Source organism: Monodelphis domestica, chromosome 3, assembly GCF_027887165.1.
Source record: "Monodelphis domestica isolate mMonDom1 chromosome 3, mMonDom1.pri, whole genome shotgun sequence".
In the NCBI taxonomy this organism is placed as follows: Eukaryota; Metazoa; Chordata; class Mammalia; order Didelphimorphia; family Didelphidae; genus Monodelphis; species Monodelphis domestica.
In genome coordinates this window covers 278,430,844-278,449,630 of record NC_077229.1, presented here as the reverse complement: position 1 = coordinate 278,449,630, position 18,787 = coordinate 278,430,844, and the positions used below count along the sequence as shown (strand labels likewise).

Genomic DNA, 18,787 nt, shown 5'->3' with positions numbered 1-18,787 from the left:
TTCCAGGTTTCTCTTTCAAAAAGCTAGAGCATCGAGCTGTTGCAGTTGTTCTAGGAGAAACGTCTCCTGCTGCCTGGGGCCATTGTGTGGTTGTGTTTTCGCTGTCTGAGAGTCCCTACTCCCTCCCCAGGTCCAGCTTCGTGTGTGTCCGTGTAGGAGTACAGTCCAGCTGAAAGAACCCTGAGGTCGGGACACATTTTCTAGGTTTCTCCATTTACTTTGGTCAGTTAATCAGCTTTCCCCTCTTCCCCATCTTTTCTCCCTCCTCTCGGTTTAGCAGATGCTCTTGGAGTTTGTAGAAACTCCCATCGCGAGCTAGCCCGCCCCTGGTGCTTTTTTCCGTCCTGCCCCGTAGAGTAGTGAGCCTGGGACAACCCTTCCAACTGTGGGTAGGGGGGTGAGGGAACTGGTGAAGAAGAGAAATTAGTTGTTATCCTCTCAGTAGAAGAAGCCTACTCTAGGGATGCTCCAGTGGACTCGAAGGTGGATAGCGCCGGGGTGGAAGGGGCGGGTCCGTTTCGGCCTCTCGCATTTCCTGTGACAGGGGCAGCAGCGACCTCCCCCCGGCTGGAAGCAGGAGGCCCGACCATTTCCTGAATCGCTGGAGCGTAGGGAGGGCAACAGCGGGACTGTACCATTATGACAAGGTGTGTGGGGGGGAAGAGCCGGAGAAATAAGGAATTTCAGGTCATTCTCAATGACGACGAGATTACGAATCGCTGCCCTAGCTTTGGTCTGGGGCGGGGATTGTCTAAAGAGAGGTCTCTTGGTGGGCAGCACTTTCCGGCCGCGCGCCCGCCTCTACGAGGTTCCTCCCTTTTCGTGTCCCGCAGTGGTTCTACCCGAGAGGCAGGCTTCTCTCCCCCAGTTTGCAGTTCATCCCGGAGCGCCCGGGACTTGCTGAATCTCGGGGACGGAAGCGAGAGTCCGATATGTCGGTGGCGTTCGCTGCTCCGAGGCAGCGGGGCAAGGGCGAGATCACTCCTGCGGCAATTCAAAAGGTGAAGCAGAGCTTGGGGAAGCCGGGCTGTGTTTATGTGGGGGAAGGGAATGAAGAGCACCCCCCCCCCCGGCGGGGGCGGGCCTGACTGGGAAGCGGCTGTCTGTATGCGCGCGCGGGGGAGAAGCGGTGCCGCGGGCTGTGGCCTAGTGAGTCCTGGAGTGGGGAGGCAACGCCGGTTTCTCCGATGGACTTCCCCCCACGCTCGCGCTCACTTTTACCAAGCTTATTTTACGGAGCACAAAAGCTCCAAAAAGCACTGCCTGATTTCTCTGGGGATGGGGCGGCGGCTGGTTTGTGAGAGAACCATTGGGGTTTAGGTGGGGGGGGGCGGCGGGCATGCGCTCCCCCGAGCTCAAGAAAAACTCGAGGAGGAGGGGTAAAGAGGGGGGACGGAGGCGGAGAAGTCTCTCGGGAGTTCGTGGCCTTAGCACCCCCACATGTCGCTTCTGGAGTTACTTTTGTGACGCCCCGCCCCCTCCTCGCCGCGCAGTCTCCGTGCGGAGCGGGCGCATGGGTGGGGGCGGGGAGAGACTGCGCGGCGCTCTCCTCCCCTTGGCGCTCTGCGCCCCGGGGCCCTGGGGTCCCTGGGAGGACTGGGAAGGGAGGAGGCGTCTGGGAGGATTGCGAGGTGGAGGAGGGACCGAGATGGGGCTGGGTGGTAGTGGGTTGGAGAGAAAGTGAGAAAGCCCTTGGGATGCTTTTCATCTCTATCCTCTCCCGCTGGACTATGATCTTTGCTTGCGGTGGGATGCGGTACATCGGGGACACTAAGGTTCCCATTCCTATTGTCCATTCGCCTTTATTGGCCTCGAAGAGAGCAGCTCTGGCAGTCCCAGCATTTCCAATTTGAGGGAATTGGAGTTTTGGAACTTTAAAAAACTTAGTTGTAAGTGATTTTCATTGCTTGTTAGACATTTGGGGTTTTCTAATTTAAATTTTTTTGTTAACACTGAAGAAAAAGGCAACTCGAGGTATTCCTAAATCACAACACTAGGAAAGAATTGATCTCCCAATAAATAATATTGCTGTTAACTGTCGTTTTTTCTTTTTTCTAACATCAAATTAATGTTCTTAGATAGCTTTAAGGTTTGTCTGGATGTTTACTTTTTGAACTTAATGTCAGGGCTGTGCTTTGATGATGTAATTTTTATATTTTGTAACATATTAGGGGGATTTCCAGCCTCTAAGACTTCAAGTATAAAGAGTATTTGGAGTGGGAGAATCCGGATGTGAATTCTCACTTGACCATTTACTTTCTTTGTGATCTAGGTCAGATCATTTCATTTTTTGGGACTTAAGGTTCCTCCTCTAAAAAAAAAGGCAAAAAAAATGAGCCAAATTTCTAAAGTGCTATAGACACTAAACTATAAACTAGTTATAAACCTAAACATTTACTTATTAGTGATAGCTCACATTAAATGGGTTTTAATATGTATTTCTTGGTTCTCATAAAAACCCTGTTCATGTAGGCTTTATTTTTATTTTTACCAATAGATGAGTAAACTGAGGCTTAGAGTAGTTAAGATGAAGGTTACAGCTAGTAAGTGTTAGATGTCGTGATTTTTCTTAACATGGATCTAGTGCTAGTATAACTGTTCCTCAGGATCTTCCTTTTCCTCTTGTTCTTGTCTTCTTCCCCTCAAGAGTCATAGGACTTTGAGTGGATTGGGCAAAATAGAAAAATACCAAGAAAGGTAAAAAGAGTCCTTGCATTTAAGGAGTTCAGTCTGTTGGAAGAGACAACATGCAAGCAAACAAGTATGTACAAATTACATACAAGATAAAATGGAAATAATCACAGAAGGAAGGCACTAGAATTAAGGGGAAATCAGAAAACTTATAAAAGTTAGGATTTTAGTAAAAACCTAGAAGGAATTTTAGAAAGCTTATCTAGTTCAACCACCTTCACTTCATTAAAAAAAAAAAAAACATGTTCATTGGATCATAGACTTAGACCTCAGAGTACTCGTTCAACATTTTAGTTTTTAAGATGAAGTATCTGAGATACTGATAAATGAATTGTCTTAACCATATTCACCCAGGTAGGAAAGACAGAGCTTCGAGATAACCGAAGCCCTGGGAAATGAGTAGCTTGCCCATGGTTATAAAGATTTTGTATTATGTAAATGGAGTAATTGAGCCTTGAGAGGTGATAGATTTTATTTCTACTGACTATACAATTTAAACACTTATGTTACAAATAGTAAAATAAGGAAGCTGTGCTTTCTTATAAAGACCTATTCTTGGTGGCAGAAGCACTAGGTTGGATTCTAGAACTGTCTGACAAATAATGGTGACATATAAGTGACTTTAAGAAAGTCACTTAACCTTTTGGTTTCACTAGGCAACTAAGCCCATAAATTATAGATATACACTTCAGATTTTACTTCCACCCCTCAATAAAAATATTACAATGAAGATTGTTAGATTCTAGAGAGGATCACCAAGGTGTTCTCAGTCTCTGTCATTAGACTCTTTAAAAATAAGAGCTTTTTTTTTTTAAACTAGTATTAGATTATTCCACAAGATTTCTTAAAACTGTAATACCAATTATTTAACATGTATTGAGCAGCCTTCTGTTGGCAAAAAGCTACAATCTAGTAAAGCTAAATGTTAAACCTTTGCTACATCTTGACTACCTCCTCCTGTCAGACTATCATAAGGTCAACCCAGGGACCCTGAACCCAAGAGTCCCAGGAACAGTAGTGTTACCCAGAACACCATCCTAGCTCCCATAGCCATCATTGAAAGCAAACATCCCTGTGGAAAGGTGCCAGCCTTCAGTATTAGTACCAACTATGGCAGTTAGATGGGTTTGGTCCAAGATCTCAGGAAATGGCATTGCTCCTCAGGCAATACATTCTAATAAATATTGAGTGCCTACTATGTGCCAGGTATAGTGCTAATCACTGGAGATGCAAGTAATAAAAAGAAAAACAGTCCCTGTCCTCAAGGAACTTAGTCTAGGGCAGGGGTGGGTGGGTAGCGGGGAGAAAATACTCAAAAGGAGGTAAGACAATTGGGTAAGAGGAGAGAGACCAGGATTTTTCAGTGCTGGGACAGACTTGTTAAAATTAGACACAGTTGAAAATGCAGAATGGAGTGAAAAAGTTTTGCTTTCTATAAAGGAAGACATTGGGAGAAGTTTGGTACTCTCTTCTGCCTCCAGTATTAGAGAGGAGGCTGAGGGAGGTAGAGGCCATTAAGGCTAGAGTTAACATGGTGATGAGATTAGAGATGATGAGCTTAATTTGGGAAGGGCATCTTTGGTGGAGTTGAGGAGAGCTGGAGCAGCAGATGCAGAGTAGAGTGAGTTCATCACCAGTTATGCATCTAGTCTTGCCCAACAACCATTTTTGAAGGGAGTAGTTTTCCTCTGGAGAAGTGGCTCATTTTTGACACTACCACTGCTAATGACCAGTTGCCATCAATGAGGGCAATTAGTCAGCTAGTTGGGGCAATTGATAAAGCACTGACCAGGAAATCAGGAAAGCCTGAGTTCGAATTGAACTTTAGACACTAGCCTTGTGACCCTGACAAGCCAAGTAACCTCAGATTCCTCTTCCGTAAAAATTGAGATAATAGCACATACTTCCCAGTGTTATTTTGAGTAGCAAGTGAGATATTTGTAAATCTTAAAAACATGATATAAGTGATACCTATTATTAATGGTCTTGCTTCAAGCCTAGTTCCTGTGGTCATCTGGCAAGGAAACCACTACTGTATGGTGATTGGGATAGCCATGCTGATCAGCTGCCACCTACAGGGAAGCTGATCTGAAGCAGCAAGGCATACTGAAGGAAAAACCTGAAGCATTATGGGTTGAGCCAAGTCAAATTTACTCTTTCCACTAACTGCATACACTACCACCTCCCCTCAGACTTTGATGGAGATTGCCTAAGACTCTGAATTTTAAGAGTCCTGGAAATAGCAGTACCTGCAGACCACCCCAGGATATCATTGAGGGGAGGAATAATCCCTGAGAAGGCACAGACCTTCCCCTCACTACCAACACTGATCAATAAATACTGTTGGACAGATAAGCCCAAGAGTGAATGGTCCCATCTCAGGCCCAGGTTCCATTAAACTGGGAATCTGACATCTGTGGAGTTGAGACCTGGTAATTGTTTCTCTAGCAACCTCCTCAACAATCATAAGCTACAGAAAACCCAGAAAAAGAAAAATTCTCAACCCAAGTGGCCTTGGCTTCAGCAAGTGGTTCAGCATCAGAAAAAAATATTAGTGGAAATAGTTTTAAAAAAGAGTGCTGTCTCCTTTGTTCCTACACACTTAAGAACCACTAGGCTTTTCAGTTGGACTTGAAACTGGCACCTCATGACTTTTTTTTTTTAATTTAAAAAAAATTTTTATAACCCCCTACCTTCTGTCTTAGAATCAACACTGTGTATTGGTTCCTAGGCAGAAGAGTGGTAAGGGCTAGGCAATGGGGGTCAAGTGACTTGCCCAGGGTCACACAGCTGGGAAGTGTTTGAGGCCAGATTTGAACCTAGAACTTCCCATCTCTAGGCCTGGCTCTCAATCCACTGAGCTACCCAGCTGCCCCCAGTACTAACTCTTGATGAGGAAAATAAGGATAGGAGAGTTTTAAGGGACTGGGCCATCCATAGTCCCACAGGTAGTAAATAGAGTTTGATCCTAAGTATTTCTTATTCTCATTCCTAGCAATCTATTTATATTGACAAGGTGCTTTTCTAATAGTAATTTTGATACTCTTTAAAAAAAAAATCAATGCATTTTAATATCCCTATAAATTCCCACAACAATATATCACTAGTAACTAAATCATGAAGTTGAAGGTGACTTTTACATTTAAAAGTAAATCATGTTTTAAAACCAGGGATGCTTTGAATGGTGGTAACTTATGTGAGATGTTATAGTATTGAATTTTAATGTACTTTGTGTTCAACTGTGTTTTTTTATAGTTTTGGTTTATAGTTTATTGTCAAGTTTATAATTACTGATGGACATTCAAAAATTAAACATTACTGAAAAATGTAAATTTAAAAGAATTAAGAGGAAAAAACATAAATTTAAAAAAATTAAAAGAAGGGAACCTTTAACCTTCCCTTCTGGGCTTCACACAATTAATTTAGCTCTAATAGAGGAAATGGTGATAACTTAAAACTTAACTACTTTTCTTTCTCAAATAAGAGGAGTATAAGGGCAATCCAATCCTTCTCTTCCAAGTTAACTAAATAGATGATGATATGTGTTTTTAGAAATCTTTGAGTGAATTAGATGTAGTGGAAAAGGCCTTGGTCTTGGAGTCAGGAAGATTTTTGGTTCAAATGCCTCCTTTGACAATTGCTACCTAGGAGACCCCATGACCAAGTCATTCAGCTACTCTGATTTTCATTTGTAAAATGGGTAAAATAATACCTGTAGTCTCCACTTCATTGGTTTTGTGACGTTGCTTTTGGTTTGGATCTGTGATTACATTGGTGTAGAGAACTCTCATTGAAGGAATTGTTTCTACCAATGCACATCTGCAACTGTTTCTTGCATGTTACACACTTAGCTTCAGTTTATTAGTGATACCTCATTGTTTCTCACCAGGATTGATAACTATCTAGTGAGATTTTACATGTAAAGTACTATGCAAAATTTAAAAGTACTAACTTTAAAAAGTGTCAACCAATATTATTAAGAGATGTGGTGAGATATACTGAATAGAGAGCTAGACTTGAATTAGGAAGTGCTGGGTTTAAGTTTAGCCTTTAGGATACTATAACTCTAGGCAAATCACTTATTTCTCAATGTCCTGGATAACTCATTGTAAGTTATAGAGAAGGTACCTATCTGCATTGGTAGAGCAAGTTCCTTTCCAGGAAGAACTTTCTATACCTGTGAAATTCAAGATCAGTTCAAAAATAAAAATTTGCATTAAAAATCCATTTCTATAGGGGGGATATTATTTTCATTTAAAAACTAAAAATATATAATTTTATGTAGAAAGAGACATAGGTATTTTTTTTTAGTTACATAAACTGTTGAATTTTAAGATGTTGCTGATTCTTTACTTTTGTATATGATGCTTTTATCATAATATGCAATAGCTATTTTGGGATTTTATCACGGGGTCCTCAGTCAGTCTTAAAAAAAAGTAGCATTTATCAATATTGCAGATTTTTGAGCTTATGATGTTTTTTCCAGTGCTTTGACAAAAGTTTGATGAACTTTTTCAAATTTTATTTCAGATGTTGGATGAAAATAACCATCTTATTCAATGTATAATGGATTATCAGAATAAAGGAAAGACTACAGAATGCTCTCAGTAAGATTGATCTGAAAATTTTTTTTGGTATTGATTTTTTTCATTTTTATAAAAAGTGAAATGTACTGTTTGATGGACTTAAATATATTTTAGGACTTCCTACTCTGTTATCCAAAAAAATGACACAGAAAATATATCATTCATAGAAAAACTAGATCTCTTTATTGGGAAATTGTTACACCCCAAACTATTGCTGAAGAAACATGGGTAATTTATAAAATAATTACATAGTAGACTAAAGTACCTTTGTGTGGATCAAACTATCTAGATGCCTTTAAAATGATGATTTAAATATTTTCTCTAAATTTGTATAATAACTTTGAATAAATCTGCAAGGAAAAGGGAATATTGAACACTTGTTCTCCCAGTATATCAGGACAGATGAATGCTTCAGGAACTGCTTGTTGGTGTACCATAACAAGCCAGGTGTTCCTAACATATCTGGCTTCTGCCCTTTATGGACTTCTCATTTTTCTTATCTCTTCTGGATTTCCTTTTGCTTTCTTATTATAGTAAGATATATATATATGTGTATATATATATATATGTATGTATACACACACACACACATATTTTACAACACTAGTTGGCCTGTTCTATCAGCAGTGTGGTCCACTGGAAACAGTATTATTGAATTAGAAGTCAGAGAAAATGGGTTTGAATATCAGCTATTCCTGCCTTTGTGGTTTTGCTAGACTTTGTGAAAACACTAGAATAAGTGATCTCTTGAGGTCCTTTCCAATTTTAAATTTATGATCCTATAACTCACAGACTCAACAATTTGATTATTGGGTCCTGAACCTTCAACCTATAAGCTATTCGAGTCTGCTTCAGCCAGTTTAGGAATTTGTTTTATAGAATGAGTAAGATTAGAAAATAATAATTTAGAAAAATTAAGTGGCATTTGTTACCTATAGTCTGTCTTCAAAAACAGGCTTTAGATAGAGGAAAGGTTTTGTGTTTGTGAAAGGACACTATTGTAGAGGAGATAGACGCCTTAGAAGTAAAGTAGGAAGGAATCCCAGGGCTGAAGCTAACTCTCTGTTTTCACATAATGAAATGACCTTATTCTTTTTCAAGTCTAACCCTTCTACTTGTTCAAGTAATCCCATTCTTTTCTTCTCCAACAGATTGCTCTCTTTGTTATCCCCACACTTTTCACTTATTTTTAGGCTCTCTTTCCCCACTGGCTCATTTCCAAACATGCCTGTGTCTCTCCATCATGAAAAAACTCTTAACTTGACCATTCTATCCTTGCTAATTATCATCCTATATCTCGTTTTCCATTTGTAACTAAAGTTCTCAAAAAGTCTACAATACTTGCCTCCACTTTCTCTCCTCTTACTCTTTTCTTAATCCGTTACAGTCTAGCTTTCACCCATATCATTCCATTGAAACTGTTCTCTCCCAAATTGCTAATCATCTATCTCTTAGGGGGACAGTTAGATGGTAGAGTGGTTAGAGTACCAGGCCTAACCCTGGAGTCAGGAAACTCATCTTCATAAGTTCAAATCTGGCTTTAGACACTTAATAGCTGTGTGACCCTGGGCAAGTCACTTGACTGCCTCATTTTCCTCATCTATAAAGTGAGTTGGAGATAGAAATGGCAAACCACTCCAATATCTTTGCTAAGAATACCCCAAATGGGATCACAGAGAGTTGGACAGGACTCAAAAATGATTAAATGGTGACAACAAACAACTTAGTTGCCAAATCCAATGCCCTTTTCCTAATTTTCATTCTCCTTGACCTCTTCAGCTTTTTGTTACTATTGATCACTTTCCAACCCTATACTCTCTTCTCTTAACTTTCAGAACAGCCTTCCTATCTGTCTGACCACTCCTCTCTCTTCTTTGCAGGATCCTTCTCCAGACCACACTGTCTAACCATAGGTATTCCCCTAGGTTTTGTCCTAGTCACTCTTATCTATACTATTTCACTTCTAATCTCATCAGCTCCCTTGTATTTAATTATTATCTTTATGTTGATGACTCTTAAATCTATCCTTCTTGCCCCAGTCTCTTTGCTGACCTCCAGTCTTACATCTCTAGCTGCCTCTCAGACATCTTGAATTGGATGTCCAGTAGACATCTTGAATTTAATGTGTCTAAAACAGAACTTAATACTGTTCCATCAAGACCTGTCTCTCCCCTCTTATCTTCTATATTGTTTGTTGTTTTCAGAGAGGACCGGTGACCTCATGGGGTGATATCTTGACTTGTGTATGAATTGGATTTAAGTGAGGCAGAGTTGCACAAAGTTGTCAGACTCATGCTCTGGTCTAGTCATCCAAGTTCAGTGGTGTGGTTAAAGTCAGGATGACTGGCGATGGCCTGGGATGTAGACATCTTTGTTGTCTGATCAAGCTCTAAGGGTACCACAGTACCTACTTCAGTTGCCTTCATGGTCATTGAAACAAACTTCTTTTCCACCTATTCTACCAGGGGAAATCTTTGCATGCTTGGAGTTGACACCCTAACTCTCCCATTAAGTTTGTGGTGTATTGGTTACCTTTAACCTGATTTAACCTAAGGTGGTTTACTGTGGTATAGCTACTGTGCATATATGGCTTCTTGGAGCCAAAGGTGAGAGGTGAGCCAGGTGGTCACCAAAGTTTGATGAGGAGCTCTGAGGAGGGTTTGGCAAGCCCTCATACCATAAGTCTGTGTTGGGAAAACTATGTTACATGGGCTGGAGGGGTCTGCTTTCCTCCCCCACTTCACATGAGCCTTAGGACATTTATTACCTTCCCCTCTGCCCAGCAGCCCAATGGGAGTGCTTTTTCTCTCCCCTGTCTGGGGTAAGGTGGGGGTGGTGTGGTGTGGCCTGAAGGTTTCAGTTTGGTCACTCGGTCTCTAAAAGATTAACAATCACTGCCATAGGTTCTTGTCCTTCTTGAACATCTATATACTTCCAACACCTTTCCCTATTATGCCAGAGGGCAACACCATCCTAATCCTTCAGGCTTCAGTCCTAGGACTCATCCTGGACTTCCCACTATCTCTTATCTCCCCATACTTAAGCTCTTGCCAAGACCTGTTGATTTCACCTTTGTAACTCCTCAAATCCATCTCTTTCAGCCCCCACTCTAGTGCAGATCCTTATCACCTCAACCCTTGTTTAGTATGGTAGCCTGCTGGTGGAGCTACCTGCCTCATGTCTCTCCCTACTCTAATCCATCTTCTATTTAGCCATTAATGTTCCCAAGATACAGGTTTCATTATGCTATGCCCCTCCTCCCTGTCCCACCAATTCTAGTGCCTCCCATTGCTTCCAGATCAACAAAATGCTCTGTTTGACATTCAAAGCCTGTTATAACTTAGCTTCCTCCTACCTTTCCAGTCTTTTGCCTTATTCCCTGACATGTGTGAATCTTAAAACTGCTCAGACTCTACCATAGAACATTTGGTTAAGCTATTCCCTTATTTTAAACAATGCAGGTACTTGATCAGGAATGTATTGGGAACTTTAACATTACTCCACCCATACTTAGGCATACTTTAGGGGAAGATAAAGTTGTGAACTCCTGATGGAACAATGAAAAAAGTCCCCAACCCATACTTACAGTGAAGCTAAAACATTAAGCTAGGTCTATTTTTTAGATCTAATACAAAAGGGTGCTAAGTACCTATGAAGGTCAAATTAATCACTAAAAGGTCAAGCAACTTACAAAGGGCAAGCTTAGCAAAGAGGTGTGATGTTTTAGTCTATTCAGATGTGAACTAAGAATGGTCAGTCCTAGGAAAAAGGTCTACTGTGATTGATAGATGTGAAGATTTAGGGGAGGTGACATTAGAGAAATTTCTCTTTAAAAGGAGCTGTCTCTCTCTCTGAAGGTAGTTAGTTGGAGTACGGAGTTAGTTGGAGGAGCTGGGTCTCTGAACTCAGTTCAGGAGTTGAGGATTTTCAGTGAAGGACTGGAGTTTTTTCTTGTGGTGAGTTGATAAAGACTGTCTGCCTTAAGACTCAGGCCTTGGCCATTGGCCTAGGTCCTTTTTACTGTTTCTCCAGGCCATTTGGCCTAGGCCTATCCTTCCTACTATAAACTCATCTCTCTACTCTTTTTCTTCCCTTAATTCCTTCATTCGTATTAATTAAAATCTCCATAAAACCCAGCTGACTTCGGTATTTTTCATATTTGGGAATTTTTCCCATGGCGACCACTTATTTTTGATAATAATCAAGCTACAAATTATTTGTACAGTTTTGGCAATTCACAGTCTTGAACCCACATTTTTGCGGTCACACATGGTTCTCTTCAATTTAGAGTCATTGGCCTCCTGGTTATTCCATGAACAAGAATTTTCTCTGCCTGACCCTAAAACCTGAGAGGCTCTTCTTCCTCACCTCTTGACTACTGACTTCCGTGGCTTCCTTTATCCTGACTAAAATCCCACCTACAGCAAGACAACTTTACTAACTCCTCTTAATTCTAGTGTTTTCCCTTTGGTAATTCACTCCTATTTATCCTGTTTATAGTTTGCTTTGTATAAACTCCTTGACTGCAGAGACTGTCTTGTTTTTTGCATGCCCAGGACTTAGCACAATGCCTGGTACATAGATATTTTAAAATGTTTATTGTTTAATTGATTGATATGTTTTCTCTAATGTCAATGGTAGAGGTAAAGAATAGGAAGAGAGAAAAATAATCAGAAATGAAAATCCTCATCAAGCTGTTAAATAGTCTATATACATTTCCCAGACTGCAAATCCAAACTTTTGCTAATGTACAAAATGGCAGATGTTTGTTGCTCTCTTTTTTGAGAAGAGCATTGGACTATGTGTTAATTTCTTTTCCTAGTACTGCCATACTACTCGTGTGGCCTTGGCCAAGCCTTTTTCTCTTTGGGCCTCAGCTTTCTTAATCTTCAAAATGGATAGGTTGGGGTTGGTAATCTTTAAGGTCCCTGCTAGGTCAAATATACTATGATTCTGAGCTTTGTGGCTCAGGAAAAATCCTGATGGAAGACTGCTGCATAGAAGGTTGTTAAGACATTTATGGTTTTTACATTACAGAAATTGGTATTGGAAACTGTTACTAAACACTTTTACTATTTCTTCCCCCAGAAACTTTTGTATCTTATGTTTTGTTGTGTATATATGAGGATTTTTGCTTGTTTGCTGTAACTCTTAAATATGACAGCAACTTAAACTTATTTCTAAGCAATCGGCCACGTGTTGACATGTGTTTCTGCTTTGAAGAATTTCCTCTGCTCTACTACATCTCTGCCCACATCTACCTTAGAGGGCAGTGTTGTTATTACTGTGATAGATCTATTTTGGTCTTCTATATCTACCAATATTTAGCAGTTGCCAGTTTCAGGAAACTACAGGTTTTAGAAACCATAGCAGATCTTGTTTTTTTTAATAGGGCTGCTGTGAAATTTGAAATATTCTCATTGCAAAATTCATTTCAATGTAGATTTAAAAAGTCATTAGAAAAGTTGTCAGAAGCATACTTGTATTGCTTTATAAAACCTATAGCATATTTTCCACAACTCAAGAGATGTAGGTTCCTTTTTAAAATGAAAGCAGCACTTTAATGTAGTTTTAAATTAATTTTGTAGCTACATTAGAAAATTGAGTGATAATTATCTAAGTTGAAGTAGTAGATTTTTATGAAGTCTTTGGGATGAGTTGTTTCTAGTACAACAAGTAAATGTTTTACTCTGTTATTTCTTTTCAATAGATGCATATAATTATTTTTTAACAAAGTAGGTATATAATTTTTTAAATTCTCAATTTGATCTTCAATCTTAATTCAGGAGATCTCTAATTCCTATCCTATCTGATTTTTGTCCTTGCTCTCCCAATAAATTGTGAAGAGGAGGTGGGGGGAATCTACTCATTGTGTTGGAGATGTTTCTTTCGTTTCTGAATATATCCTTCTTATTCCAATCTGGAAGTAATTTCATAACAAAGAATAAAAAAGGAGGAAAAAAAACTCCGTAAAAGTAACCAGTATATCACTTGAGTCAGGTGATATAAATGTATACACACAAAAACACATTCATATATGCATGTTGTTTTATGCTTGGAGTCCTCTTTCTCTATAAAGAGGAAAGGAGGATATTCATTTTTTCATTTCTTCTTTTCTTTCATTTCTTCTCCTGAGTCAAACTTATTTTAATTTCATTGTTAAATTTTGCTTTTTTTGTTGTGTCATTGTTTTATATATTTTAATCATTCCACATTTTATTTTTCTGGTTCTGCTTTAGTTTTATTAGTTAATGCATTTCAGAAGTGTAAGGAATGAAAATTAAGGGTTTGACTAAAATAAATGAAAATTATAAATAATATATGGTGGTTCTTGATTTAAAATATTATAGCTCAAGTCAAAATGACTTTTAATGGTTTTTATTTACAAAATAGGTGGAGAGAGTGAAAGTTGAGAAATAAAAAAAGAGGGTAGAGAAGATATTCAGTCTATCACACTAAATAGTGCTGTGGTGCTTGACTTAGCCTGGCATGATTTGTTAATCCTCAACCAGAATTAATCTCTTGCCAGAAGTCAGGAAAGGAAAGCGAGCTATTCCCTCACTCATTCCCTCCAAGAGGCAGTTCGAGCTAAAGATGACGATCTGTGGAAGGATGACTCCTGAAAACGAATTCTAGCCCTAGAAATTCAGGGCTTTTATAGTGACTTCTTGTCCCTTCCCCTCTTCACAGGGGCCAGTCACAGATTGCAAATTGTCTAGCACTGTCCAAGGGGGCAGTATCTTTCTGGTACACTTCTCTTCCTCTGGAGGTGTAAACTCTTATCAAAAGGATTCACAATTTTTTGACTGATTGAGTTGTTACCCACTTCAGCAAATGACTTGGCGAACACTCTCAGTGTCTGGTGAGGTACTAAGGAGGGATACTAAAAGAAAGTCTGATTCACACTTCACAGTCTGAGGTACTAAGTAGGGGTACTTAAGTTAGTGTTAACTGAGTGTTAACTCAAAGTAGACAAAGAGAATAAAGAGTTCCCTTTCACAGAAGTCTAAATAATCATTTTTTACTGTGCCATAATATTCAATTCATGTGCCACTTAAAAATTTTTTTTAGCTTTTCTTAATAAATAGATAACTACTTTTCCCCCCTTTCTTTTCCTTCTTTTTTAAACAGGAGAATGTCATGGTTAGACCTGTGCCTAAAGAAAATTATTTTGGCAGTTGTGTAAAGAATATATTAAAGTAGAAGAGGGATAGGAAAGGGCTTGAGGCAAATAGGAAGCTATTAACAATAGTCCAGGGGAGAGATGATAAGGTCCTAACTTATTTCACAGGGTTCAGAATCATTACTCTGTATTTGGTCAAGCAAATTTATCAGTGTTTATGAACCCCTTTTGAAGTACTATGCTGACTTCACTGTGGTGGCAATGACATACATTTTCTTTTTTTTTTTTTAAACCCTTACCTTCCGTCTTGGAGTCAATACTGTGTATTGGCTCCAAGGCAGAAGAGTGGTAAGGGCTAGGCAATGGGGGTCAAGTGACTTGCCCAGGGTCACACAGCTAGGAAGTGTCTGAGGCCAGATTTGAACCTAGACCGTCTCTAGGCCTGGCTCTCAATCCACTGAGCTACCCAGCTGCCCCCATACATTTTCTTTATTCAATTTATGGGCTATGTAAAAAGCAAACTTAAAAGAAGTAAATTAAAAAAATGATGGACTGGTTAACATCAAGAGTTACTATCTGTATGTAATTTTATAAATATTGAGAGGTGGGAAAATGAAAAAATTGAATGACTTTTCTTTGAAATAAGAATTAAACAGCATTAAAAATGCTCTGGCAATTTTTGAGAAAAGAAAGACCTTATATTTGGTGGCAAACAGTGTGGATTTATATATAAGAAATTCCTTGACAATTCCATTCCAGTTATAAAAAACTGCTAAAATGAAAATGTTCACTTTAGTATAATGAAAATATTTCTTATATATAATAGGCCGTAGCACTTAGTAATGGTGCTTGACTTTTAATAACAAAGTTAATTGCTCTCAGTAGCATATGAAAGAATGTTGTGGGTACAGTGACATGGACTTTGGCATCAAAAGACTTGAGTTCATATCCTGCTTCTGATGGTTACTTCCTGTGACCATCAGCAACATCAGTTGGCTTCAGTTTTCTCATCCATAAAATGAGTGAATTAGACTAGATTGTCTCTGTGGTTTCTTAAAACTCTGTGCTTAAGATTCTATAATTTTTTTCTCTCTTTGTTCATATAGTAGTGTATTTTACAGTCTAATACTATTATGTAGTCTATGCAAAGAAGAACATAAGGTTATAAATTAGTTGTGGTGTTAACTTTTTATATAATAACCAGTATAGAAGAGGGGAAATATACTTTTTCTTTAGGAGGGAAGAAAGACATGAATGTAGTGAAACAGACGCGTGAAAGGAACAAGCTACAACAGAATTTAGATTCACTTTTTCACTCCTGTTTTTGGAAAGCATTTTTTTAATGCAACTTTTATATTGGGAAGCATAGGGAAGCTGAATTTAAAGGATTTGTTTTGACTTATTATTAGGAATTTTTTTTCAGTAGACTTTAGTTTGCTTAGTAATGAATTCTTAATTTGAAATATACCTAAGTTGAGCTAGCCCTAAATTCACTTTCATATCTTTTGTGAAGGACTAGCCAAATGTATATCAATGACCTAAGTGAAATTGTAGGGATAATGCTTACAGTAACCTAAAGTAGTGAGCTTACTTGCATTCTAGCAAAACCTTGGGTTTATATTTAGGTTTCAGACTTCTTTCTGCTCTGAAAATGATAGGGTGAAATGAAACTTAACTTTTACTGTAGTCCTTCTATAGTAATTCTTATGGAAATCAGTCATTGCAGTGAAATAGGCATAAATAAGATATATTTTTCAGACTGTGAAAGAAAGGAAATCCCAACCCACTTACCTCCATCCTCCATCTTTCCTGTTTTCCCCAATAAACCCTTACTTAAGATAAAAGAAGATAGAAAGTATTTTCATTTGAGACAACACAAACTCACCCTGAGTAATTTAGTAAGCAGAAGAAGACGACAAAGGGGAGGGAAGCTGAACAGGCTGAAGAAGGGAGGTTGAGAGAGAGAGGGGGAGGGAACGGGAGAAAGGGAGGTATAGAGAGAGGAGGGTAGGCAAAAGAAGATAACTACTTGATCCATTAGTTATTTATCCTTCAAATATACTTCTTCCAATGTTACCTATTACAAGACTGCATAAAAGTTTGAAAAAAAAATGGGGATTCCGTTGCTTTTTTTGATATTCTGAATTATGACCTTTATGTAGAACTCTAGACTTGATTATAGTACATTGTTCAAATATCTTAAGTAAATGGAAAAGAATTTCAGTTTTTAATTTTGGTATTTGGTTTATTTTTAATAGGTATCAACAGATGTTACATACAAATTTGGTTTACCTTGCCACGATAGCAGACTCCAATCAAAATATGCAGTCTCTTTTACCAGCAGTAAGTACCTCCCCTGGTTTAAATTAGGTCCTACTCATAAATGGCTTTGTTTTCCTTTAAAAAAAATTATAAAGGAATCAGCATATTAAATGGATTTATCTTTCCATCTGAATTGGAAATCTTATTTTTGTCATTGGCCAGATTTAGTGGATAAGTAGGTAATCCACTAAGTATTTCCTTTTTCTTTATCATTTCCCAACCTCCTTTTTCTTCCAAATGTATAACATTTCTTATATATCTTTAGTTGAAAAACTGAACTTTTAAGAATTGAACAGTTCTCATTCCAATTTCTTTAGAGATCTATTTGACAGATAAATTAAAGAAGTTAAAGGAGGGTTGATACTGTAACACTTTAATTAAATAAACTCTAATCAGAGAAGACTGAAACTTAGAAGCAATTGTTTTTGCTATCTTTGAAGAATCACTGGAATATTGCAGGGTTGGATCAATCTAAGCCTGCTTTTAAAAAGAATTTTTTTTGTAATGCTTTAAAGAATGTTGTTCTGATATTTTAAAAACCTGCTCATATGTTAGATTACATAGCATTTTTCTTCCTCAGTGAAGACTGTATTCATTTCTGTTAGATAGTATATTGTAATAAGTGTTCGTCTTGGAAGTCAGGAAGATTTGAGTTTGAATCCTGCCTCAAATTTTTACTGGCTATAAAACTGGGCAAATTTCTTAATCTCTGCCAGACTCAAGATTACTCTTCAGTAAAATGAGTTTGACAATACCATCTTAGATAACATGTAGGGGGCAGCTGGGTGGCTCAGTAGATTGAAAGCCAGGCTTAGAGATGGGAGGTCCTAAATTCAAATCTGGTCTCAGATGATCCCTAGCAGTGTGACCCTGGGCAAGTCACTTAACCCCCATTGCCTAGCCCTTACAATTCTTATTAGAACCAATACACAGTATTGATTCTAAGGCAGGTAAAAAAAAAAGATAACATGTAAAGTGCTTTATAAACCTTTACAATGTTTATTGTTGTTTAGCCATTTTTTAGTTGTATCCAACTTTTCATGACCCTATCTGAAATTTTCTTGGCAAAGATTCTGGAGTGGTTTGCCATTTCCTTCTCTAGGTCATTTAATAGATAAGAATACTGATGCAACCAGGGTAAAGTGATATGCCCAGTTACATAGCTGGGAAAGTGTCTAAGGCAGAATTTTCTGACTGCAGGTTTGGTACTCTGTCCAATGTTAATCTCATTTTATTACTGTGTCATTGGGGATTTTGTACCTTTGAACTACATTACCCAGCATCCCTTTCCTTTTTCATCCCCATGTCACGTCCTTACACTGTATTGATAAAGTTGTGTGTAATTTCACCTTCCCACTTTTCCTTGCTCTGGCTCTGTGAGATTTAAAATGGTTGAGGTCTTAAACTGTAGTGATTAAAATAGTGGAAGATATAAATTGTGATAGATATAAGAGAGGGTGAGTAAATTTGACCGCAGAAATATGTTTCACTACAGTGTCTTGGGTTTTAAAATGAAATATAAGGTGGTCTCCAGGGAATGATTCCCAGTTATTCAAATACTCAAGTCAATTGGGTTTTATAGAGATTTTAATTCACAATACAATGAGTAATCAAAGAAAGAGAGAAAGAGTAAGAAAGGAATAAGTATGAAGGGCCTCAAGCCAATATGGCCTAGACCTGAGTCTTAAAAGAGAAATCAGTCAGTTTTTTATAACTCACCATAAGATCTGTCTAGTAAGGATTTCTTTTTTTTTATTTAAACATTATTTTATTTGGTTGTTTTCATACATTGTTCATTGGAAACAAAGATCGTTTTCTTTTCCTACTCCCCCCGCCTTTCCCTCTCCCATAGCCGACGCATGATTCCACTGGTTATCACATGTGTTCTTGACTCGAACCCATTTCCCTGTTGTTGGAGTTTGCATTATAGTGTTCATTTAGAGTCTCTCCTCAGTCTTATCTCCTCCAACCCTGTAGTCAAGCAGTTGTTTTTCATCTGTGTTTTTACTCCTAAGTAAGGATTTCTAATGACACCAGGCCAGCAGCATCTCAGCTGCTTTCACCA

At 38.5% G+C, this 18,787-nt stretch overlaps 1 protein-coding gene across 7 annotated transcripts in view; it reads left to right on the top strand.

Annotated features, from left to right (window-relative positions):
- The first annotated feature begins 445 nt into the window (after positions 1-445).
- SS18 (SS18 subunit of BAF chromatin remodeling complex) overlaps positions 446-18,787 on the top strand; it is a 98,986-nt gene continuing 80,644 nt past the window's right edge. For 3 of the 7 annotated variants that reach the window (XM_007487585.2, XM_007487583.3, XM_001362155.5), the window contains exons 1-3: positions 590-1,001; positions 7,222-7,298; positions 16,659-16,743. In XM_007487585.2, the coding sequence (XP_007487647.1) occupies positions 933-1,001; positions 7,222-7,298; positions 16,659-16,743 (231 nt within the window). In that variant the 5' untranslated portion in view covers positions 590-932. Of the gene's footprint in view, positions 1,002-1,749; positions 1,890-7,221; positions 7,326-16,658; positions 16,744-18,787 lie in introns of those variants that run through there. The other 4 variants (XM_007487584.2, XM_056823833.1, XM_056823830.1 and 1 more) reach the window with 3 other exon arrangements.